The sequence below is a fragment of the Scatophagus argus genome, chromosome 1 (genome assembly GCF_020382885.2).
Source record: "Scatophagus argus isolate fScaArg1 chromosome 1, fScaArg1.pri, whole genome shotgun sequence".
NCBI classification, from domain to species: domain Eukaryota; kingdom Metazoa; phylum Chordata; class Actinopteri; family Scatophagidae; genus Scatophagus; species Scatophagus argus.
In genome coordinates this window covers 12702940-12728833 of record NC_058493.1, presented here as the reverse complement: position 1 = coordinate 12728833, position 25894 = coordinate 12702940, and the positions used below count along the sequence as shown (strand labels likewise).

The 25894-nt window shown below is 39.7% G+C and overlaps 3 protein-coding genes across 4 annotated transcripts; 1 reads left to right on the top strand and 2 right to left on the bottom strand.

Moving 5' to 3' along the window:
* The first annotated feature begins 195 nt into the window (after positions 1-195).
* Positions 196-4985, top strand: efcab2 (EF-hand calcium binding domain 2). 2 transcript variants are annotated; one of them, XM_046384053.1, is made up of 8 exons: positions 196-319; positions 544-628; positions 1720-1792; positions 2161-2237; positions 2870-2912; positions 3134-3200; positions 3368-3489; positions 4056-4985. In XM_046384053.1, exons 1-7 carry the CDS (start codon positions 295-297, stop codon positions 3484-3486), a joined length of 489 nt encoding a protein of 162 aa, XP_046240009.1. In that variant the 5' UTR covers positions 196-294; the 3' UTR covers positions 3487-3489; positions 4056-4985. The 2 variants fall into 2 exon arrangements, with proteins under 2 accessions (XP_046240009.1, XP_046239998.1); XM_046384042.1 differs by lacking the exon at positions 4056-4985 and having other exon boundaries at positions 3368-3624.
* On the bottom strand, positions 4391-14515 carry adpgk2 (ADP-dependent glucokinase 2). The gene is made up of 7 exons (XM_046384013.1): positions 14105-14515; positions 12227-12386; positions 9626-9816; positions 9307-9403; positions 8995-9131; positions 8341-8477; positions 4391-7567 (listed from the first exon to the last, which is right to left on the bottom strand). Exons 1-7 carry the CDS (start codon positions 14298-14300, stop codon positions 7010-7012), a joined length of 1476 nt encoding a protein of 491 aa, XP_046239969.1. The 5' UTR covers positions 14301-14515; the 3' UTR covers positions 4391-7009.
* A 546-nt stretch (positions 14516-15061) lies between these two features.
* On the bottom strand, positions 15062-22697 carry ctsba (cathepsin Ba). The gene is made up of 11 exons (XM_046384000.1): positions 22540-22697; positions 19482-19609; positions 19299-19384; positions 18992-19106; positions 18604-18719; positions 18037-18122; positions 17806-17952; positions 17372-17488; positions 16529-16657; positions 15880-15961; positions 15062-15730 (listed from the first exon to the last, which is right to left on the bottom strand). Exons 2-10 carry the CDS (start codon positions 19602-19604, stop codon positions 15888-15890), a joined length of 993 nt encoding a protein of 330 aa, XP_046239956.1. The 5' UTR covers positions 19605-19609; positions 22540-22697; the 3' UTR covers positions 15062-15730; positions 15880-15887.
* Between the last annotated feature and the right edge of the window lie 3197 nt (positions 22698-25894).

The window sequence follows — 25894 nt, the reverse complement described above, 5'->3', positions numbered from 1 at the left end:
ACATGTTAATAGTTTGCATGAATTGGTTCAATGTATAGGGAGTTTTTCTTCATAAAATGTATAATGAAAGACATTTTGGTCATGAAAAAGTAGTTAACAGACTACTAGGTAACAGGTAACATTTTCTCAATCGACAACGCAGTGGACAAGTGTACGACTTGTTTTTATTAGACAAAGTTCTGGGTATTTATAAAGTTTTTCCTTACTTGTGAAAGGCTAGCTTAGCTAACTAACTAGCTGCTTCTTTGATGAACCCAGTCGGTTGCTAGGTAACGGAATAATAACCGGGAAACCATGGCGGCGTACAAGTCAAACGCAGGTTCGTTTATCTACTCCTTTAAATTCTCATGTTCAGAAAACAATAAGAGGCAGCTTTAGTATATCCAAATCCCCGTGTGGTCGTAATGTTTCCTTCAAAATTACGGTTCTGTTGTCGGACTGAATGTTATTAGCTCCAAAATTTTTGAGTATGAGTGACTGCTTCGGTAAAAAGCTAAATCTAGGTTCTGGTCCTGGTTCTCCTCTCTTCTGTCTGTCTGTCAGAGGGCATAGTGTCAGATGTCCACAAGAGGATTAAAGCGGCTTTTGAAGCATTTGACTATGAGTCTAACAACACAGTGGATGTCCGGTGAGTGAAATTCTTCTCCTGGGCTCATAACTTATGATGGTTGTGATGTAAAAACAAACAATACAATAACACATGAGCCTTATTTGAACCCCTTGGGTCACTTCTCATATACAGTATGTAGCTTCAGACACTGTGTGTAGGAGCCAAATGCAATGTTATGGGGAAACATGGTGACTCGGTATTTGTTGTGGGTACCATAGGGGGCGCTGTGGTCATTCAGGCCATAATGGGGTATATATGTAATGGGAAATCTGGGGTCATCAGGTGTTGTGTGACCCCGGAAGGGCAAACGATTTTTGAACGTTAGGGCACAGGTGTTGTATGTTGGAGGATGAATGGACGCATTTTTTGTTGCACCGAGAATAACCCTCGTTTGGTGGAATAGTCAATGGAGACGTGTGGACTCATTCCTGATCTAGTAAGTTAAAATTTGGACAACTTAGCGCGTCAGATAGGTCGCTCCGGGGTCAAACCCCTCAGTAGCTTGTAGTAGACTAAGCTCCTATAACACTGTGAATATTGAAGTGGAAACCACAAGTTAGCAATATTATGGGTGTCTTTAACGAAACGTCCTCAGTGAGAGCCTTCTATACAGGCTCTTACTCTAACTGAGTTAACTTCCAGATTTACACCAGACGCTGTCAATCTAAATATATCTTCTTAATGAATATACTCCACAGTATCTTCCCCATCTAGTGGGTTTGAGCCTTATAATCTCACAACATTAAAGACTGTTTATGTTAATTATATAGATTTAATTACTAAATGTGTAGTTTATGAGGGAAACACCCATCTGGTCCTGTACTTTTGTGTTTGTAAGTAAAATGAAAGCACCTTTCATTTGCCAGATGAGGTGAGGAGGCAAGTTAGATGTAGTAGTTTGACACAAGTTTGTACAGGAGGCTCTGGTAGATCTTAGGTGAACATGACATGCTTTATTTGTCAGGGTGATCAGCGCCATGATGTATGGTCAAGTCAAATTCATCTCTACAGTACATTTAAAACAACTTAAGTTGACCAAAGTCCCTTTAAAACATGTAGGATTTTTATTTAGTTAAATATTGTGGTTTGACATGATGTTTGTATTCCAGGGAGATTGGAACCATCATCTATTCCCTGGGATGCTTCCCCACTCAGGCAGACCTGCATGACTTTATAGCTGAGGTTAGAACAGTGTTTTTTCATATTTTTCTTATATTTTGGACGAATTAAGCAAGAATTATATCATGTAGTTATTTAGAAACAATTCTGGCATTTCACATTAGAGTCACGTCAGAGTATCTACTATACCTTCTAGTGAAATATAATTAATAATGGTATTTTAATATCACTGTCTTTTAAATTGTCCTCTCATTTTCCTGAATATTGCATTTAGCTTTAATTAGCTGCTTAAATGAAATATGTCATGTATTGTTAAAGATGTTCTTGCTTTTAAACTACTTGGGGATTGACAGTACAAGCAGTCAGTGTTGTTTAAAAATTCAGAACTTGTTCAAGAACCAAAAGTCAGCATCTTTGTCCTGCTTAACCAGGTTGAAGAGGACCACACAGGATGTATCCATTTGGACAAGTTTCTCCCAGCCATGACGAAAGTCCTACTGGAGCACAAGTAAGACAATCACCAGTTGTGCAGTTTTGTAAATGAAACTACATGACTAAAAAGTGAGTGAGAAGAAGACCATGTCATGATGCAAGTAGGTCTTACAGCAAATGACTGATTGTCCAGTCCTGAGAGTGATATTTACATTTGGTGAATATAATGAGTTAAGTGCAGCATTTCAAAGCATAGATGTGTGGTGGAAAGGCTGTTTTATGGTCAGTAATCTTTCATGGGATGTTTTTTACCTCCTATAAAATTGCAAATGTCAGATTTCTTTAAACAATATATGCCTTTTAAACATATATTTTTCTGTGCTTAGGTCTGCTAAACTGATGGAAGTGTATGCTGCTTAGTACAAAATTCTGTCCTTATGTTGTCCACCTTTGACAATATTTTTGTTTCATTTGCTGCTATTGAAACTAAAATGCTGACCTTTGACAATATTTTAGTTTCACTTGCAGTTATTGAAAACCTTAGGGTCCTTTTAATAAAATGAGCACAGAACTCTTCAGTCTTGTAAACTGCACCTGGAAAAGACAGAGGAGATTGCAGTATTTGGTATGTAATCATGTCAGTACTATCAGGTGGTACTCCCATACAAACAGAAATCATTATGGGGTGTGTGTGTGTGCTTGCGTTAGGTTCCCTGCCGTCCCTGAGGACCTTCTGCTTCAGGCCTTTGAGGTGGGACCAGTTGTTGTTTCCTCATATTCTCCAGTTCTGTAGTTTAAAATGCTGCCACTTAAGTCTCACAGTTTTATCTGGTAATAGCAGATTCCCTCAAATTTCCTTTTTTCAGCACCAGTTGACTGGGAATATCATACTTTGAACAGAGTGAAACTTACATCACTGTGTTAGTTATGGATATTTGTTGAAGCCAAAGGGCAATGACAATGTGTTTGTAGGTTTTGGATAAAGAAAATAAAGGATACCTGGAGCCTGAGGAGCTGACAAAGTACATGACAGAGGAAGGTAAACAGCTGCTATCAGTCTCTGTGAGCAAAAAATTTGTTAGTGTGGTTATGAGCAGATAATCTTATTTTTTTCTGTCTAACATTCCCTCTGCTTCTAAAACAACATATATAATGTAGGAATTATTTTTTAAAACAGTGGCTGAGTTGTGTTTGTTTTACAATCAGGGGAACTGTTCACTCAGGAGGAGATGGATGAGATGCTGACAGCACTCGCTGACCATGAGAACAACCTTATCTATTACAAAGACTTAATCAATCAGCTGACCATTGACCCTGACATGTAGTCGGTGTGTATGTTCATGTTTGCCATGTTTTTAAGTTGAGCGTGTAGTCTTGATATAAATAGTAAATGTGCAAAGCTCGATACTGACTTTGTGTTTCCAGACTTGTCTTTCAGTTCAGATTAAATACTATCTGGTCAACTTTTTGGTATATTTGAGAAAATGTATCAATGCAGGGGCACCATCATTTAGTGATTCGTTATTTTGGTATAATGTATTGTAATCTATTAAATTGGAAAGCACATATACAGTATAAATCTATTAGATTGATGCAGTCTACATTTTTTACTCTTGAATAACTCGTTTGAAAGATATGAGCTGCATTTAAAGGAGCTTGCTGCTCTCCTAACCCCAGAACCTTGGCTTATTTGAAAGTGTTGATCATTTGTGTGTACTCTAGATATGAGAAGAAAAGACCAAGCAGATAGAATAATTTGGCGCAGATGTCCAGTAATAAAATAAGGCCTGTATATAAAAGTGGTAGTTCAAATCCCCCTCGAACTGCAGGGTAGAAGTTTGCCAATATAAAGCCTTAAAGTTATTAACTGGGAGAACCTATTCTTTGTTCACAGATTATATCTGTGCCCAGTGGTCATATCAGTACCAGAAGGAAGAAGGTTATTCACTTGACTGAGGGTTAGTGTGTGCAGCCAATGGACAAACAATGAAAGCAGGGATCAGCCAGGAACATTAGCGATATGAAGTGACATTAAATGAAATGTGCGTTGGGAGAGGGAAGGAGGACATTATGGTAAGAAAGCCATGATGTGACAATGTCCTAGTATTCAGGCAAGTCACAAGTGTCTCAAAGAATTGTTCATTTCAGCAGACTGCATGATGGGCATGACCCTTAAACAATCAAATGACCCCACACCCCAGAATGAGAAAATAAACAAAGCGCAATGAATGACTTTATCAGCATAGCATTTTATCTTTCATGCATGAAACAGTTTAACACAGCACAGAGATGACATGAATTATCCCAAGAGCACAAGATAGCATTTTTTTGTGCAAGCAAGCCAAAATCCTATCAGCTCTGTTGACAACAAAATGGCAACAAACCACTGAAGATATGTTTAAACAGTTTCAGTTCACAGTAAAGAAATAACAATCACCCGTTACTTTTGGTTTGCAACTGTGTAAGACGAAGGTGTTACAAAATAAAACATAAGCCTATAGTAGTAGAAAATGTGTGTATTAAACATTCCCTTGTAGCTAAACACCAAAAGTCACAAACAGAATAAGGCTCATTTACCCTAAACATTATCAAATCCATATTCAGTTAACCACTAATGTCTTGATACACAGAGAAAAGATTCAAAGGGACTCCTTCACCTTTACGTTCTTCTTTATCTCTCTCAATGTCATACTTGTTGCATTGTAACATGAAAAAATGTGTTCCTCAGTGAAAATGGGCTTTAACGAGCAGCTATACTTGACTGATGTTGACGTGTTCTTGTCATGTTGTGTTCATCCTGAAAGGAAAAAAATAACAAACTGGGTCTGTGAGTGTTTGATTTGTACATAATGAGAAAAATAGCAGAGCTGGTATCACTCCAATTTAAGTCCAGTCACAAAAGTGATTCCAACCCTGAAAAAAGTAAAATGGGAGTTGATAGCCATTTAGAGGTCATTTTTTCACTAATGTTGGGTTAAGGAAAGGAAAGTAATGGGTTTGACATATGAGCAGCTGTGACAAGTCAAAGAAATCTGGCTTTTAATCATGCAAGTGAGATGAAGACTAAAATATTACATTTTCTGTGTAGCCCACAGATTCATCGTGGTGAGTAACACCATGGCTTCAAGTCAAGCTTACAATTTCATGTTGCTAACCCACTCTTTCTTGGAAAAAATCTTATCATGAAATTGTGTATGCAGCCATGTCATGTGAGAATGTGCAAACTGACTGCCAGTAACTTCTCCTTTGCAGCAACTTTATCAGTGGCAGTCCACATTGGTTATTTGGTCCTTAACAAAGCCATAAATAGACATACAAAAGGTGGAAAGGAAGAAATATGACAGACTATAGAAGAATTGGACCAAGTAACATGGAGGAATGAAGTCCATGAGAAGAGGCCAAAAAGAGAAACAGAAAGAAAAAGAACACAGAGGTAGAGAGGACATTTTTGACATCATACCCAGCTACCAACAGTGGTGTCTTAACATTGTTTTTGCACTATTACACTGCAACTGACACACAGAGGAATGACAGTCTTACAACAAATCAACCACTCAACCAAACTACATTTTTTCACATGTATTAGGAAGAACGGAAAGTGATCGCCTCACTAGTATTCTACTGTAAATCTCTCTTTGCCTTTGAGAATGTGATAGGAGAGGGAGGAGGCAGGAGAGGGCCTTCTCTTTTAAAAGGGTTCAGAAGTGACCAGACAGATTTAGGTTGGCCCTCCAGGAAATACATTCGCTACACAGCAGAGGTCAAAGCCCTGTTTACTTTTTCAAACTGTAAATTTTAATTAGGTGACAGCACCTAAAAAAATATGCTTCCAAGAAACAAAAAAATCATCTATTTCAATAATTACACAACTTTGTGTATAAGTTTGTTGCATAGTGGAGCCACATGTTAAAATAAACACAAGGCAAATTTATCCTGCAGCAGAAAACGCAGATTTGTCAAACTTCCACATTTCTAAAATACCATGCCACAGGCTACGCTGTAGTGTGGCTCTATAAAAACAAGCTGTGTTTGTGACTTTATTCAAACCTCATCCTTCTTTATCTCATCCTGACTGAAGGCCAAGTCTTGTAAGATCTTGGAGGATAGAAGTCAGATGATGGGCTACAGTGACTTGGCAAAGATGTAGGATGTGGTGAATCCAAGTAGAACACAGCAGGACTGTCTCTCCTTCTAATTTTGGCTCTAAAAATCATATGAACTGCATGTAACAGGGCTTTGCATATACATATTATTTACACAATGTTGACGCAAGAGGGATGAAATCAGTGATGAGGCGCTCATACTAATTAACTGAAGAAAGTTGGTTCAAATAGACTCTGCTTAATCTTTACATTTGCATGTGGGGAGGTGAGCCCTGGTGTTGAAATGGAAAGTCCCTGCAAAAGAGTCAAGCAGGCCTGCCTTGCTAACTCTGAGGTTGTTGTTGTTTTTTCACATATTGACAGGGACTTTGAAGAGGAAGCGAATGCAGAATACACAATAACTAGCCAATGGTAGGCTAGTACCAACATCCTGCTTCTTGTGAGTGAGATAATCACCTAAAAAAAAAAAAAATCAAAACTGAACCCATATGTTTAAAATGTGATGATCAAACCTGATTAATAACCACTGTACACCATCATCTGACTCCTCCTATGATCATCTGTTTTTCTTATGGTCCACCTGGGCCATGAGCTGCAAGAGTGGCAGCATTAGCCTGATATATTCCAGTACAAATGCTTTCCACACCAGCTACTTTGTATCATAACTAGATCAAGTCTCCTGAGTCACACTGTTAGCCAACATGTAGTTGGCACTACACACAAATGAACCATAAGGTGTTGCTCTCTAGATCTGCAGCACCAGGCCAGCAGCTGAAATGTTGTCCCCTCCACCTGCGGTCTGGTAAACCTCAGTGCACACTAGCACTGGAGCTACACAGATCTCGTAGTCGTCCTCATCCCAGCAGCTGACGGGCCTGGACTCTTGCAGAGGGATACGCTGGCTGCCCTCTTGCCGGCTAACGGAGAACGAGTCATCCATGATGAGCCTAGCCTTGCTGGGGTCAATGTCATTAGAGCCACAGACATGGCGGTTAGCGGTGAGAGAAGCCTTGGCGGTGGCAGACATGGTGTTCTTCCACTGGGAGCCATGTGTCACAATGATGGCCTGAAAGGCCAGAGTGTGGACATGGAGCCGAGTCAGCGGCTTAATTTTAACATCGTTTGTGTTGCTCTCTGCAATGGCATCCTTGTAGCGCTGGTTCAGAAACCGATAGACCTCCCTCATCTGGTCGAGGACAGTGGCTACACGAGGATTTGGGTCTGACAACACAGTGATGTTGGAGCCTTTAAGTAGACTGAGCAGGTTGGGAAGCTCCTGTTCATTCATCCCTAAAGAGTCCGCCTGCAGGAAGCAGAGTCAGGAAGAGAGGTTAAAGTCACGACATGCCTTCAACTGAACTGTGCATCTGTGCAAAAAAAACAAGGCCATACTTTGAGTGACATATTCTCTAACTGTGATCAGCATGGCAACTGTACTTTATTCTCATCAAGCAGTTAAATGTCAGCTGGATATCATAGATAAGTGTGCACTTCCGTATTGACTGTTTCAACAATAGCATATTAGTTTTATCAGGCTGTGGCGACACTGACAACACTTACAACACATAACTATTACATAACTATTCACTATTTTTAATAATAATCCAGAATTATGACAACTACAACTCAATAATTACCCTGCTTAAATTAGTTATTGGAGTGGCCAGAATATGTACTATAGTTTTGCATTTATGTTGTCTCACTCTTATTCACTACATTAGAGAAAATAAATTCTATCAGGTTTTTTTTTTTTTTTTTTTAAACATTTCAAAACAATCGTGAGCAGGACATTTAGCAATACACTAATATGCCAAAATGTAAATGCAGGACAGTAAACACAGTTTTGGTTGAGTCATGGACTGCTTTGTTTGAAAAAGTATTCAGCAAATTTAACTAAGAAAATCTAGTTTCACTCCACCTTGTTTTACTTGTCAGACATCCTGTTCCTCACCACTAAACTACCTCACTCAAGTGTTCTGGGAAGAACATTTGGTTTTATCACTCTTGTCTCCTGACATTCTATGGAACACATGTAAATTAATGTGTTTATTCATTTAATTATTCACTCATACATACATGTGGGATGACATATTGAAGTAAGTCTTGCATTATACTCTCTTCGACAAAACTGGCCATCTCAAAATGGACCCCAATCTGTGGAGACGAGGACAACAGGAGGTCGGCCAGGCGGGAAAGGAGCGCATCCCTCTCACCTGCAATGATTAAATGAATAGGTGGAAAGAGAAGAAATTCAGACAAGAGGTAGCCGGACAATAAGGAGTGAGGGAAAGAAACGGGACAGACGAAACAAGACAAAGAGGAATAATGATGAGTTGAGTAAAGAGGAAATGCCAAAGACCAAGAAAGGTGGACAAATGAAAGAGGACATGAGGAAGAAATACAGAGGAGTGACAAAGGGAGAAAAAAGACAGCTGCCAGATCAAAAAAGATGATACTGTTGGATGTACCAACAAGTTACTTTTTGTTTGTACATACTGTGCATTTAACTTGTTCAGAGTTGACAAAGCACCAACAATGTTACACAATGTGACGTCATAGACGAACACTCGGACGCTTGCTGTTAGGGTACTGTATTTACAGATGTTTGTGACAATTGTAGAAATTCTTTCAAGGCGTTCTTGAGATATCATGTTCCCGAGAATGGGACAGACGGACAACTTGAGAACATAATACCATGCATAATAAAAAGTTATCACCACTTCCTCTTACCCGACTGGAAGGGGAAGTTATCCATCATTTGCAGCCCACCCACCACCAGCAGATCTGGTTTGAAATCTCCAAGTTTCTCAGCAAACTCCTCCATGGAGGCCAGGTAGGGGTTATGGTCATCACTGTGCACGATATATCTACAGAATACAAACAGAAGCAAGACCCAATACAGTCAGCTTCAAATACTGCAGAGCCTTAAAAATTAGAATTACATACATGGAAAAATGTGCCTCTTGCTTCAAAAACACTCGCATACACAGGTCCACTTCTTAAGGACTTAAAATATCAACTAAATGCTCAACTGAGACGTACCTGTTGGCTCTGCGTGCTGTATACTGACCCCAGCGAGCACCAGATGGATACTCCAGGATCAGATGAATGTCTGGCTCTTCTACTACGTTACCCGCCACTGGAAAAACAAGGGTAGGTGAGGTACAGCATCATGGAAGTGAAGATAAAAGGAAGAAAAACAGAGTGGAAAGGACAAAGGAAGAGGAATTAAAGAAAAAAGCATAAGATGCTATGAGAGCTGAAGGGCACAGTGGAATTCAGAAAAGCAAGAAAAAGATTGTGTGATGTAAAAATGACAAGGTGGATAGATTCAGTGGGGTGTAAATGTGTGTGTGTGCACCTGTAATGCGCTGGGACAGGACATCGGTAAAATCAGGGCTGAAACTTCCCCCTAGCAACACATCACATCCCTCTGTTGCCATGCGACCAGCCATTACTGGGGCATTGCCACCTACTGCCCATCTGTTTCCAGGTAAGTCACGAGACGCTTCAACCAGCTCACTGAATAGGGTTTCGTTTAGCATATATCGCCTGCAGGACAAACAGAAATAGTGAGACAATCCTAAAACTGAACAAAATAACTTGAAAAAGTCCTAACATCATTTCCTCTACACCACACCTCTTGTGTAAAAAGCCTTGATCACAGATGGTATATGTTTCATATGGCACATATGAAACTGAAAATACTGTGAAGATTAAATACAAGTCAGGTATATCAAGAGCACAAAAATTTCAGAGGAAAAACAAAACGTAGTCAAGAACAAAAATTAAAGAGAAATAAAAAATGAGTTTTGAAAAGCAGTAGTTTTGCCTGAAAAAGACAAATTGCCTTCCCTTAATGCTACAAACACCAGAAAACATTTCAACAGTTCAAACATTGTGATAAAAGCTTTCACAGTCTTGTCACAACGAGTGCAACCTTAGCAGAGAAAACTGTTTCGTTCATGAAGGCTCCCAGTAAACCATCACTCAATATCGGAGAATGTTCTGGAAACCGCATGAATCCAGTATTGTGAGATAGGCCTGTTTGTGGTTCATCTTGATGATCAAATTTATTTCTGGCTTATCTCTTCACACTCATCTGTATCTTGCATGACTCTCTCTGAAGCTGCAGATATCCAGTTCATTTTAACATATGGAAAAACCTGGCAGGGACTGCATAAGCAAAGCCCACAGAGTAAAATAAGCAAACTTTACTTTATGAAAATACATCATCAAAAATCATCACATATGCACTTTGACTTGGTCAACCCTTGGCAGGTATACACCATCATCGTCTCTTCCGTTTTTTTGCCTGAAAGGTGCAATATGTAAGAATTGGTCACCTGTCAAATTCAAGCTCCAAAAAATAGGGGGCAGCATGTCACCAGATTAACTGTTAACTGGTGCTAACTGTAGCTCCTGTATTGTATGCCTCTGTCTGCACTGGGAGCTTGGGGTGTAGGGGGTGTTAGGTGTTTACACAGCCAGCACAGGAGCTGTGGAGTACTGGCAAGAGGATGTTTTCAGGCCCAGGTGAGGGAGGACTCAGTGAGGAAAGTTGGCAGACAGCTGGGGCCAGAGCCAGAGCTGAGTGAGCAGTAAATGGAACTGGTCTCCCAGTGAACACAGTCAGACCCAGAACAACCATGGCCCTGGACCAACAGAGGCCAGTGTGACAACATGGAACAGGCAGGGACATGACAGTCAGGGGAGCAAGAGGGAGATCAGCACCCATCTCTGGAGGCCTGCGTAGAGGTCATAGTTGGGTCAGCGCTGATGTAACAGGAGCCAAACACAGCAAGAAAACCACCTGCTTTGTGGGACTGAACACAGATGCAACACTTAGGAACTCACTGATGCCTCTTGCAGAATCACAAGACAGAACGGGCTGAGACTAGCTGGTTAGCATGCAAACTTCAGTAGGTATCTCAGCAACATGTCTTTGACATAATGTGGATTTAATATGGATAATACGCATTTTTATTTCTTCACATTCAACTGATTATTTTAGTGAAGTTTTGAATATTTTAAACTAAAATTCTCACATATTCCCCTTTCAAATGCTTCAGAATTATGGTCTCAGACTTTGAACCAACACGACTTCAGTCATCATCTGGCGAACATCGAGTATTTGCAATCCCAAATTCCACAAGAAACCAGGCAAGAAAAAGGCAAGAAAACTCTAAATGCTGAGCGGAAAAAGGCCTGTTTTCTGTGTCTAACTGAGAGTCATAAACATGTCATTCTTATTCACTCTATCACACATATTCCCTCGCCATTTCTGTCCATGATGAAGGCCTGTTGCCTTTGGGTGTTAGTTCCACACAATGAACAAGAGCTCACAGGCGTCACAGTCACAACAGAGACAAGAGATGAGTTCAGCAGCATAAACACCTAATAAGTTGGCATGGTTGTCCAGCAAATAACTAATAAAGATCAACAAATAGCAACAGCAACAAAACGCAGAAACTACAAACACTGACAAAATAAACGGGTTTTAAAAAACTTTACTTTGTATGTTCTGTGTGAAAGATAGATAGCCGTAGAAAAGGAAATATTAGTTGGTGGTTGTATTTCTTTTGTTTTTTTGTTTGTTAGTATGCATCTGATAAATATACCCCTACACATTCATGGTTGAATGTGAGTGTGTTCCAGAAAGAGCACGTGAGGCAGAAAATAAGTCAGGAGTACAGCACAGTAGCTTGAGGGATCCAACAAAGAACGTTTAACATTTTAAATCTGCTCTCAGCTGGTCTCAAGATGTCAAACAAACAAACACACACACATATACATGTTAAATATAAACGTAAAAACTCTAACCAGTCATGGCATAGAGTAGAGTTATGAAATATTTGCAAAACTGCTTATGTTCAGGATAAATTCCCTCAACTAGGCCACAGCAATTTTTAATGACCAGCTGTTATTCACCCAAACATACACACACACACCCCACACTTACTCTGCAGCAGCTCCAGGTGCAAAGAAGTAGGCAAAGCTCTCAGCCAGCTGCACTTCATTGTCTATGTAGTCATGATGATGGGGCTGGTCCGTCGGAGAGAGACCGATCTTATTCAGTAAAGATACCCCGTCCACTATCAGATCAACACAACCTCCAAAACCTGTGGATGAGGAAGAGGGGCAGAGAGAGAAAGACAAGGAGATATGTGTGATAAAAGCAAGTATATGACATAAAAATCGGTGGCCAGCAAGAAGTTAAAAATAAAGAGACGACCTGCAGGGAAAAAAAGACGGGGAGAAGATTGTGTATCACTCTGTCTCTTTGAGACGCGAGAGCGAAGCGAAAGGTAATGTCAGTGTGCAACTTTTAACTGACCAGAACGAAATCCACACAACAACTGCAGAAACATTTGCCTGCCACCATGGTTGCTCAAATAACCTGATACCTCAATTCAGTTTCACTCAAACATCAACAATGCATCAATTTCATCTTTCATTTTGTGCCAAGTCTGAACAAAAGCCAACATGCGCTGCAACAGCAACCTGCTAGAGAAGCCAAGGGGCAAAATGTCTGCTGTAGCTCTCACATCTGAATGGGTTTCAAACTTTTAACGGAGTCTGACTTCGAGCTGCTTTGTATGCATTTGCTTTTCAAAGCTCGAGTAGCCATACACACGTTTTCCTTACAAATTACTGTAAACAAAAGGGAAAAATCCTCTGTGTATACTTGTTTTCATGTAGAGTACAGAGACAGATATTTATTGCATTTTTGTTTGAAAGTCAACTGGCCAGAATTTGTCATCATGTTGTAGTGTTTGACTCCAATTCACCACCTGAACCATCTACTATAAATATATTAGGGTTAAATTAAAATGCTTTCCTATGCGAGTAGGCTGACAAGATATTATGTAATGTGAAACTGAATCATTGCAATATAATGGTTCTGATTGTGTGGCTGACCCTGTTGGTTAACTGACTAAAGGTTGGGCAGATATATCACTTATGTTTGTATCTTGGTTCAAAGGGCAAGATTTTAGGATTAGATCATGACAGTCCAGACACAGATCAGCCATACTAATTATGTTGTGAGCCTCAACCTGTCTGAAGTTTGTTGCCTTGAGGTGAGGAATTCCACCCATTTATAGCACCAATCAACTTGGTGCCTAATGTTATGATGCATAAAGAGACCCCAGGCTGCCACTCATATTTTTTGACCAGTGGCACACTAGCCAACAAAGTGGTACCACTCACAGCTGTACCAGGGTAACACACCATGGAGATGTCCAGGGTAACAACCATGGAGACGTTAACTTGCTGTCAGTAACTACAGATAGTAGTTAGTCCATTCCTACATCCACCATCTTATTTCACTAGTTTAAACAACAAGACTTGTCACACCCAGGGTACAATCTATACTAGTGACATCAGGCAGAAATGAGGTACTTTGATAAGGTTCACGCAAATTCGTGGCGCAAACGCTGGCACCGCAAAGCTCATATTTCCAGGTTTCCATGACTGACATCTGGTCACTCATCTTTAACCTCCCTCACTCGCCCATAAAATAGACTTAACACTCCACTGTACTTGGTTCTGGCTTCGACATAAGCTTAGCTTTCCCTGCTTGGTCATTCATTTAAGTTTGTTTTTCTTATGAACTTTATTAATTCTGGTTATAATGTAGATGGTTATCAAACATTTTCTTTGTCATTAATAAATTTAACGTCAGTTCATCTTAAGGAGCTTACTAGCTTCGATGCTTGCTAATCCGACTGTCGTTCATTTCGAACCTCATCAATTATCAAACCAGAACCTCCAATCCCTAAAATTGGTTTAGGCTAAGTAACGCTAGCTGGCTCCGCCTCACGCCACTTGCACTTACCGACAGCCACTTTAGGTCTGGCGACGTTATTCATTCCGACTTTGCGTTCAGCCCGGAGAAGCGAGGACAAAACGGTGTCCAAACGGTCGTCCAGTATTACATTCTGGGGTGACCGGAACCACAGGGCCAAAAGAACCACGAGTACGGACACAAAAGGCCCATATTTCAACCATGAAACCCTGCTTCCCCCTTCCATTGTTGGCTGACTGGCTAGCCACGGGCTCTCACCCTGTTATCTGTGAACAGAAGCTTTGCGCCCGCTCCACCAATAAGGAGCTGTGTGCTGCGTTGTGTGTTTGCTTTGTGAGCGGGAGTGTCCCGGAAGTGTCGTACATGGACGGATACAGAGCAAAATCCTGAATTTTCGGTTGATTCAAACCCCACCACTCTGCTTCAGCCTCAGTAAACAAGTACTTTTGGTATCTTTTTATGAAGGAGACCTCTTGCGTATTTTTGTTTTTACTGAAACACTGCTGTTTAGGATAGATAATGGGTGGCTGTCGGTGTACAAAACAAACATCTTGTAGTCTACCACTAAGGGGGAGTGTTTGTTTTTGGTTTTTGCTGACAGCAAGGCGGAAGTGGCAAAGCTTTAGAGCACGTATCTTCATGTTTTCAATTATTTTGAATTGAAATAGCGTTTGCATCCTTGCAACTTTGTCACCCATACAGCTTGTCCAGGGAGTGAAAGCAATGTTTCTAGCTAGCCCTTCCTCAAATAATTTAAAACAGATTTATGTTTAAAGTTTATGCCACACATTTACTGTTTCATCGACCTATTTGGAATAACATTTAGATGCAGAAACCTACAATGATGTTTTGACTCTCACCTACTCATCCATTAATCTGTCACCTATCATCATCAGTCATTTTGTTTGTGACTCAGTCCCAGCAGGTGTTGACAGGCTTCAAATCAGTCACACAAAAAGGTTACAAATCAAAAGCAATAACACCATATTGGGAGCCAAATATTGTTTTATTTTATTTCTTCAGAACAAAAGTTATGTGTCAATATTTTGATCAATAGACAGACAATAAAAACACTCTATTTGTGTTTAAACTGTAAGTTCAAAAACACCAAGAGGCACCAATTACAGAGAGTACATCCTAACATTATGGAGTGGCCTTTGCAATACTGAGAAAAATATTGGATAAAAAAATCTGATAAAAGCTGTGATCATTAAAAACTAACTAAACTAAACAAAACTGACCTTTGCTGCCTGATTCAGAATCAAATAATGGCCCACAACTTCCCATCAGTACAGCAAGCAAATGTGACAACAGGGGGGGAACAAAACAGTGACAGTCCACATTTGACTGCTTCAACAGGTGAGGGAACAGGACCTCGCAGCAGCTCATGAAAAAACACCTTCAATTCGACAGCAGAGACTTGTGCTCAGGAACACAGCTGCTGTCATACTCCATCTGCTAATCCACCTAAATTATGTTAAAGTGGCTGGAGTTGTTTCAATGTGCCGTCAAAAAGAAAAAAAAGAAGAAAAAACACGTAATGTGTATGCAAGATCATCAGTGGGATTTAACTTCAGGGAACAAAAGCAGTTGAACGTGGAGTGTGTCATCCTCTAGTGATAATCAAATGACGGCAGATGCACTGCAGTTCAAAGCCTGCAAGAGGAAAAACACTGAGTAAGGCACAAACTTCAAACCACATTCATTACTCAGACTTTTGTTGAGGATTTTCAAAGACTTCAAGTCTTTGAAAAGTGTAAAAATACACATCCATGTATTCCAGCTGCATTGTTCTGTTGTCTTACCTTAGGTTTTATTTGGGAATCCCTGCCACTATCTCAGATTCAATACCACAGTGATCTGATCCACGCAGGAATTTAAAGTATCCTGAAAACAAACAAACAAAAAAAACAGACCAAAGGACAGTTAACACACATATCTTCTTGTCTTCCTAAAAAGTATTTATATTATTTAATTAAAAGCAAAAATTACCACAAAGCATACAATAATAATACAATAAAAATAAATAACATCAGCTAAAATGTATCTGAATATCAAAAGTAAAAGCAGAAAAAGTAAAACCTTCACATTTAAAATCATTAACGTATCATATGATCATATTAATCATATGATGGCAGCCTATGTGCATTATTTTAACACTATACATGGCACAAAGTCTTATTAGCGTTACATGTGTAATCTAATAGTCTAATTCCAAATCCCTGGAAATAAAATCTGCAGTGTTAATTTTTCAAGATGCTCTCAAACAAATGTTGATTTGACACTGTGATCATTTGAGGCTCCACTTGGTGTGTGATACTGCATTATACATGAGGGTCTCTAATAGTCCAGTGCCTTTATGTATGTAAATAGGAAGACTATTGTTAATATTAAAGTGAGGCTATTGTTGAATGAATGACTGTTAAAAGTAGTAAAATATTTGTCTCTGCTCACCGTTATCACCCCAGTCAGTGTTCCAGGAATTGGCACAGAGCCAGTAGGGAACACCATCCTCCTCCCCCCAGCCCAGGATCTTGATGGCATGCCCACCCACCATAGACCCAGACACATGCTGATACACACCTGAGACAAGGGGGAAAGAAAGAGGCAAAAATACAAAATAGAACATTTACAACAAAGAATCTGAGTCCAGAAACATTTCACAGAATCACAGAGCACTGTCTTTTGTTTATTTTGTTATTTGGTTCCTTCTTCTCTCTCTGGGCTTCTCCTCTTTTCATTCAGAGACTCTGCTGGACCATCGTACACCTGGGAAACTCTCATTCTGCTGTCTGTTGCTGCCTCATGCAGATACACTGGATCTATATCAGGGTCCATTATGGATCATCGCTCACTTATGCTTTGCCATCTTCATACTTGTGTATTTTCATCATTAAAATATAGATATTTTCTCTATGTGTGGCCTGTCCTCTTCCATGTCAGCAGGGTGGAGAGGAGGTCACATGGTGACACCTCAAACTGCTCAGTTATCTTCCTGAATCCATATTCTTTGCATATAATTCTTATCTTCATGAATCAGACATTTTTTATATTCTATATGTTCTGTGACTTTGATGTTCTGTTCTGCAAATACAACATCTAATGCTTGTCTGTCCAAGCTGGGAGAGATTTCCTCCATTTTCTTCCTGGCAAGCTTTCCCTTCTGGGCTACACAAATAAAAATAAAATTGATTTGACAATCTGTGTTTACCCTGTGATAAACAGGTCGGGAATGCACAAATATTCAGTATTGTCCATGTTTGTATATTAATCTGTTCATGGTGCATGTGTTCTTACCAGACTTGTACAGCACAAAGTCTTCATAGACAGTAAAGGCTCCCTCTACTGGGCCATTTTTGTATATCTCGGCCTGAATCTGCTCGACATCTGAGGGCATGCTGTAAGACGTTTTACCTGCAACATACTTTGAGTTAAGATCCAGAGGCATGTGAGCCCACATAGCCATATGTACCTAGATCTGCCTTTGGCTCATTTTAAGACACAAACATACTGACATAAAAATGTCATTAATACGCTGGCTGAGTAACCCAAATTTATAATTAACTTTTACAGGAAAATCAAAGAGCAAGAACAAAATACAGCTCAAATGTTAGACTTCATTCCACCTTTCATACATTTAATCTTGGCGAGCATACAAACACATATGCTTCACCCTAATTCAACACTTAGTTATGGAGGGTTCAAACTTTTTTCCCTTCAGCATTTCTTACCAAAGTGCTTGTCCTGTCTGTAGCTGGGTGTGTATCCAGGTTCACACTGGTAGACGCACTCTGGTGTGTCTCCACCCTCCCCACTGCAGGAGGGTCTGCTGCCATTCACATGGTGCTCACAGGGGGGGATGGTGTAGGGACGACAACCTGCAAAACACAAAGACAGTGTCAGAACTGTAGACGTCACACAGACATGTACAACCATGGGAATGACTTGCAATCATAATTCACCAATGTGGGAGTCATAGAGGCCTCCAGAGACCAACCCCTCTTTGGTCCAGAAGTCCCATGCAGCTGAAGGGTAGCCACCATTACAACTGAGAAGTGTGGAGGGAAAAAAAAAGAAAGGTTTTCTCACATTGTTTTACAGACAGCCACTATATACTCTCAGCCTGAAGATCAAAATGTACCCTGTACTTTACCAGGGAGGTACTGATCCAAACTTTTCTCTCAAAATACAGATTCTGAATCCTATCTCTTGGCACTGTGTCCGAGGATACTGAAGAGCTGATTCATTAACGCATGCTTGCTAAGAAATGTCACTGAAATCATTTTAATGGGATGTTACATTGAGGTCAGGGATTGCTGTGACCCTGAGTTCGGATTTCACGTGGATGATGGCAAAATATGCAGTCCGCTTAATAAGCCCAGTTTATACACTCATATAAAATGTCTGACTTGTGTCTTCCTTTGCTACCGAGCTTTGGATTATGGTCCGCACACATTCAGTATGTCACTGCAATAATCGGTTGGGGACATTTGGGGAAGGGAAACTTTTCATACATTGCCAAAACTCACCCCATGCCACAGCTCTCGCAGCAGGTCAGCAGATCCTCTGAGGAGATTTCCACGCTGACCTTGGCATTACTGTGGATACACAGGCGGTCAGAGATGGCCTCTGCAGCGCCAAATGCCTGTGGACAAAAGACGAAAGACATGTCACAGATTAACAAATACAATTTGAGGGGAGATTTTCCCTTATCTTGATGGAGGGTCTAAGGATGGTGGGTATTGCTCGCTGTTGGGATGGTGAGGCTCTTTGAAGCATGGGTGCACGTGTGATCCCTCAACATGTGAACAACCACAATCAAAATTTCAGTTCATAAAAATTCTTTCCTGCTCCTTAACAAAATACTAATACTCCACCCATGGTAAATATCGTTAAAGCAGTGAGTTTAAAACTCACCCAGCAGGATCCACAGGAGCCCTGGTCTCTGATCTCCTTCAGAGTGGGACAGTTGGGCCACTGCTCTCTGGAGTCAAATTCTTTAGGCAGCTTAATGTCCCCACTATACTGAACCCTGCAGAGAACAGTGTTACAGAGTCAGGTTTTACTGTGTGGTGCTACAACAATATAAGCATACTTGACACACTTTCATCTGTAGCAAGCAGGTGGGGTATCATTTTGTGACAATGAAACCAATGCTTCTTCTTCCACATACATACAAATGTAATGCAATGCGAACTCTGACATGATAATTAATGAAACTCACATGATTGGCAGTTTCGGTCCCTTCAGCATTGTACCACAGAGTTTCTGGACGTAACTGTAGTCGACATTGTGGAAGTTGTGACCAGCCTGCAGGAAAAGAGGGACACTGAGTTGAACAGAACTGCTTACACCAAGGGAAGACAAAAATAACAGCAACAACAAAAAACAAAAAAAAAAACCTCACCATCCAGGTAGTGTTGACTTTATTGATGTAGTTCACCATCTCATCGGACAGTGCTTTGAGGTGTGGTCTGGCCAGGCTCACCGACAAGCTTGCAGCCAATAGCAGGAAAGCTGCACGCCACATTCTGACTGAAGAGGACAAGTTTATTTTGCTTTACGCAATACAAATAATTTGATTATGGTAATTGCATAAATTCTGATTCAATCAGTAAACCTTACAATGACGATGTAACCCTAAATCTAAGAGTGACTCTGTTTCAATCCTGGGCAAAATTTGTATTTTCATTAACGCTTAGGCTGAAGGAAAGCAACACCAAAAAAAGCTGAAAGGACAGAAAATAAAACTTGTGACATGTTACACTTGTGACTTGACAACATCACTCTGGTTGCATCTACAAGTGGAAGCCCTCTTATCCTCAGTCATGCCTGTCATCTCAGTCACGCTGGTCCTTTCCAGTAGTTAAACATACTCTATCAGCAAGCACACAAACAGTGATTTCAACTAATTCCTTGGAATTAAATCTATATGCTCACACAAGATAATTACGTTAGACTTTCAATAGGCAGCAACTTAGCTTTGACAGAATGTCAGTGTAATTTACTTCACTAAAATTAGACTGGGTTTCAGTTCCCCCTTAAAAGAGCAGAAAGAATATGATGTCCTCATAGTGTTCACACTGCAAGAAAACACCGCCCACAATGTAACTATATGCACTGACATGGACCCATTAGAGATCATAATGTACCCTTTTAAATAGAGGCATCGAGTGGAAGTTTCAACCTAAACAGGAAGGTTCAAGTCAAACAAAATCCATACCAGAGCAGACAGAGTGCTTCTTTATAAACATGGTGAGATGCAATAACACAGGGGTGACAGCCCTGATAAAAGGACAACCGATTACATTAGTCTATCAAAAACCTGAATAACAGAACAAAAATATCAGAAACAGACACATTCAGCAATTCTTGTTTTATTCGCCCAAGTTCTGTTCTAAAAAGATTAGCGAACAGTGAATTTGAATCAGTCTGGGGCCAAGCACAATTTTACATGGACGTTGTGTCAGTCAGAAGCTAGCAGACAGAAAGAGGCTCATTGCTAACGCAGCCACAGACACTTTCTCCAGACCAAGAACAGGTTTTCTTAGCACACCTACACAACAGGAAATTAGCACACATGTTGAGGCACGTCAAAAAACCAGAAGGAAACCCTGTGAAAACATGCAGGGTCTGTCCAAGAGACCACAAAAATGATTTCCAGAGAAACTGGTTTGGTATCACATGACCAAGGACAATGACATATCATATGCAAAAAGTACAGAGATGACAGACATCTGTTCCCTGCAACCACACTGAAGCACCACATGACATACTCCAATCACTTGTTTCCCTTTCTCTGAAACCTAAACCAGGTTTTTCTTGAAGCTCAACTCTCGTTATATTCTGTGTTATGCAGGAAAACAGATGTGAGTGGTTTTCTTGGTTGGGTATTAGAAGTGTGCTTTCGCGTACCAGGTTATATTTACATGGTGGTGTGGAGAGATTTCCCATGGGCCCTGCAGCTACTGGGGGTGAATTAATTACCTATTTGCAAAATAGAGAAAGCTTACGACAAAAACCTAGACATTCTGATTCGGCCCACTAGAATTTATATTACAAGACAAGGTTATTTACCCCATCTCTTCAGACAATTAGAGAAGTGGTTCAACCACACACACGTTCACACACAGCTTAACCAATGGGTTTGATGTGATTTGAAGAAGTGAACCCTCAGCCTTCTTAACTGCTGACTTGCATTTCTGACTAAAGGAATCAAATTCACATCAATTGCTTTTATCACAGTTGCCATAGCAAGACTCATTAAAGGAGATTTGCTGAGTCATAGTGGAGGGCTGTGCCGCCTTTCTTTGACATAACCCCCGCAGCCTCACTTTTACCTCAATGACTGATTATTTCCTATGCTAACCAACACATTTCCAAAAGAACGTCTAAATGCTAAAGGGTTCTGAAATTTTTTCCCTTATGTGGGAGGTTTCCGGCAGACAAATGGGTGAGTCAATACTGAAGTCACAGAGAAAATACAATCAAGTTAACAACCGACTGCACCATATTAAGCAGAACCAATGATCTTCCCATGATATATCAAGATGATATATTCAAGTTCAGCTGGAAGAGACCTTCAAGCATTGTTTTCAGCTATTCTGTATTATAGACTTATTGATGATTTGATATATATACAGATAAAATATATAGATAACATATGTATATATAAAGCAATTTGCGGTAACGATATAACGTTCCTCCCTTTGCCTCCAGCCCACAGACCAGGAAGAAACGTCGAGATAAAACCAGCTGATAAAAGTAACACCGCACTATAAATCTGGCTGGTTTGTCGTCTGTATACTGACAAGATAAAACTCATTTCCTTATTCCAAACTTCACTTGTCTTTAGAGGAGCAAACCCTAAATTTGTCCTCTGCTGCATCACAGACGTTTTCATAACCCAATATGGAAAGTCAGTGTCCCTCGCAGTTTCGCTTTCCATTTCCCATGTTACGACGTACATGACGGTATTATATTTCCTCCTCATTTTAACTTCGGGTTTTTAATTCTTTGCCGTCTTAAAATGGGATACTGCCTGCACCAGACGTCACTAATGACTTTGTTATGTCTTAAACATTTAATAATTAGATAGTTAAACGTGGCTTTGTATAAACAGCCCCAACTGCTTTCAAACGTTTATCTTATCACCTGTGCCAGGAAGCCTAAAATGGGTCAGGCAGTCAAAAACAGCCACCATTTGAGCAATAAAAACAAATCACAACGAGGACTTAAACTGCTCTTTGTATCAAATAAGTTCATGTCAGTAAGAAACATAAATTTACCATACATTTTATCGCAGTTTTAATTCTAACGGTATCAGTCAATGCAAAATGTAACATATGTAACTAGCTAACTGCTAAGTCACGGTGTAAACAATCAACCGAAGTCTGATAACCGGAGCGTGAAAGCCGCAGGCTGCTTTAATGACTACGACTCAGACGCAAAGATAAACCAGTTACCTGTCGCTTGTATGTCAGCTGTTGGTGTGAACTTGGATTAAATCTTCGGCTGTCGGCTGTGCCGCCGTAACTGTCAGTCACTGGTCAGCAAAGTGTGTGATTGAGAAGCGGTCCTTCCCTTATTATTCCTGGAACCACGTGAACCAGTCACATGAACGCAGCTCATGTGACTGGCAGTGACAGCAAAAGTCAGCACCACACTTCATTTTTTATTCCTTTTTTATTTATTATTGTCTGTCCAGTTTGTCTGATCGTTTTCTATCAGACAAAAATGCAGTGAATCTGGCAATAATCAATATAAACACACTTAACGACTAGAGACTTTGGCACAATGGGGCGCGGCATGCATGCACTACTCCAATCTGACCGCTAGATGGTGCTGTAACTTGCCCATATCTCTTAAATACAATACATCTATTTATCATTTTAACCTATATTATTGTTATAATTTAAAGGTAACTTATATAATAGTGTGCTTAGTTTATATTATTATTATTATATTGTCTGCTGTTGTATTATTTTGACTCTGTGTTGTTCTGTTGTCTCATTATAAGCGGGGAAGGTTGTTATGTTACTTGTAGAAGCAGGGAGGTAGCCTATTAGCAGCAAAATATATTAGTATCAAATCTTGCATCATGGTTGAACTATGGAACAAGATATACAAAAGCCCCCCACTCCAACCCTCAGTTGTTCTATCAGCTGTGTTTGGCATAAGAAATTTAAACAAAAATGGAATTAAAAGAAAGGTCTGATCAAATCGGGTGTTGGCATACACTTAAATTTGGCAGGGGAAAAAATGCGATCAGACCCCAAAAGGCTAATCAAGTGGTATCTTTTATTCATTAAAAATCAACACGGTAAATTGCCTCTCTTCTGACTTAAAATTGAACAAACAAACAAATGAGATTATTTCACTGCATATCAGTCAAACATCAAGTGATTAGACAGACGTTGATCTGGCTATTATGTTTAAAGTATCTGCTCAGAGATTTATATAAATGAATTCAAATACAGTATCTTTTGAAGCATAAAATAAATGCAGTGTCATAAAGCATCATGCTGAGAACCTCTTGTAGCCCTGCCTGTACAGCAGTTTCTGTGTTCTTACCCTTCACTTTTATTTCTAATTTTATTGTTCTGATATGTTACCTTGTGATTGGTAGCAGAGGACTTGCTGATCATCTGGCTGCTTTCCCTTCCTTTTATTAGTCTGTCATCTGACTATCAGAATGATGAGTTGGGATGAATACTGTAAGGAAACGCGGTGCTCAGAAGTTTTTCCACTGTTGACCTAAGCGAATTGTGCAAGAGCAGATCCTCATTTTCAAGTGTGACTTACCCTGACCATCAACACTCTTATTTAACCAAACAGAAAACCAAACTCATAATCTTCTCCCAGTTTGATAAACTATGATTTAACTTGGATAACCTTCAGTTACTTTAAATAAAAAAAGCAAAGTAACTAGCAACAATCTAAGTGGCAGTTGGTTTGTGGGAATTTGTCTTTGTTTTTTACTTTCTGTCACCACTTTTTGCATTTTTACATTTATATTTATTCAAATATGCATGGATGTTCAATTGCACATATGGCTTTAAAGGTTATAGCCTTTTGTTTTTAGCTTTATGATTTTTCCTATCTTCTGCTGTTTGTTGTGGCTGTATTTGTTCACCTGGCTGGTGAACTGCTGCATACTATTTCTATTACTTTTTCATTTACTCTGTGATTATGCATTTCTACCCATCAGCGCCTAAAGCTCATAAAAATGTTGAAACATCATTTATGGCAAATGAATGAAGGACGGTCAATAAAATACAAAAACATCACCCTGAGCTTTGACCATGGTTTATGACTTTATTTTGTCACAGCAATAGCACAGTTAAAGACATACTACCACCAGCCACAGCTGCTCTGTAGATGTCCTTGCAGAGATGAGGTGATGCACGATGGAGGCCATCTGGTGACTAAGTGATGTAACACTCAATTAGCAAGCTAATTCCAGTCCATCGATGAAAACTAAAAACTGTCTCGAAACAATACCACATGTGAAGCTTAAGTGCGAAACCTGGAAACACTTCACCAAGGCTGTCCACATATTTCATAACAGTAAATGTGACCAAATATAAAAGAAGAACAATAAAAAAAATACAAAAGTAGTCGTATTAGAAACACAAGCAAAGATTATCACATACACGTCAGGTACACAAAGCAAAGTTCTAATGTAAAGCAGCACACACAGACACAAGACAAGCTGGAGCCATCTCCCTACGAGGCAAAGCGCTGATTCACAAGGATCAAGCCAAGGCATCGTCTAAAGCGTGAGCATGGGTATCTTTTTAGTAAGTGCACTACGATACATTTCAATAGCTGGCTTATTGCTGTTGCATACACATACATTCTAGCATGTGTGTTAACTACTGTAATGTGTGTGTAGTTACAGGAAGTGCTTTCTTTCTCTAAAGCAATAGATACAGTTCTCTGAATGTCGACCAGAATGAGTAACATGCAGTGAGTCCCTTATCTATCAGCAGGTACGTGGACAACAACTTGACACAGTTTGATAGCATGTTTTCCTCTGCACTTTGTCCCATATTTATAATTCAAAGTGCTGCCTTTGTTTTATTTATCACCAAACACGAGCAGCACAACCATTTAACTGCTTATTACAGATACAGACCTTATTGTATACTTAATATATTTGTTAAGAAAGAAAGATGAACGAAAGACAGTAAAATAATATAACACAGTTAAAGAAAAAGAGAATAATAGAATACAGACGGTATATGGAAGACCATTAGTGCTAAAGTAATTATTATTATACATACCACATTCTGTGATTACAATCAGATTTCACATACTGAAATAAATAATACTCATAACATAATACTGGCACTGACCAAACTTGAAACTCATAGCAGCACCTTATTAAATCCAGGATTTATCGTTGTACGCAACATTTCTATTCTGAATCCTCTAACACTTACGTAGTTTCCCTCCTTCTGGTACCTTCATTATCTGAAATGTGTGCTGCTGCTAAACAAAGGCTCAAAGTGTTTTCAGTCCTACAATAAGCATTTTGTCATTGTTGCAAAAAAGATAATAAAAGCAGTTTTGTCAGAGAGAAATTCACTGAGGTAGGAGGTTCAACTAATGGAGAGGCTGAAGCACAACACGTGTTTGTGAGCAGTATTTATCTAAGACTCGCAGGACACTTTTACTGTTGTAGCTACTATATGTGATGTTTAAAATACAAACATACTGACACTGACCTTGAGTTAACAAGGCTAAAAAGGTTTGGGAAGCATAATTCTCTGGCGGACATTTGTGTTCTTTTCAGGCTGTAACGTTACGTGTTCA

Bases quoted from the DNA above. Each gene is read 5' to 3' on its own strand.
- efcab2 (XM_046384053.1), top strand. From the start codon at position 295: ATGGCGGCGTACAAGTCAAACGCAG. The intron at 1,793-2,160 runs GTTAGAACAGTG...CTGCTTAACCAG, and splicing joins TGCATGACTTTATAGCTGAG to GTTGAAGAGGACCACACAGG. The intron at 3,201-3,367 runs GTAAACAGCTGC...TTTTACAATCAG, and splicing joins AAAGTACATGACAGAGGAAG to GGGAACTGTTCACTCAGGAG.
- adpgk2 (XM_046384013.1), bottom strand. From the start codon at position 14,300: ATGGAAGGGGGAAGCAGGGTTTCATGGTTGAAATATGGGCCTTTTGTG. The intron at 12,387-14,104 runs GTAAGTGCAAGT...CCTCATCCACAG, and splicing joins CAGACCTAAAGTGGCTGTCG to GTTTTGGAGGTTGTGTTGAT. The intron at 8,478-8,994 runs GTAAGAGGAAGT...TAATCATTGCAG, and splicing joins TAACTTCCCCTTCCAGTCGG to GTGAGAGGGATGCGCTCCTT.
- ctsba (XM_046384000.1), bottom strand. From the start codon at position 19,604: ATGTGGCGTGCAGCTTTCCTGCTATTGGCTGCAAGCTTGTCGGTGAGC. The intron at 17,953-18,036 runs GTGAATTATGAT...TGTGTTTTGCAG, and splicing joins CCTCTATGACTCCCACATTG to GTTGTCGTCCCTACACCATC. The intron at 15,962-16,528 runs GTGAGCAGAGAC...GTTTGTTTTCAG, and splicing joins CACTGACTGGGGTGATAACG to GATACTTTAAATTCCTGCGT.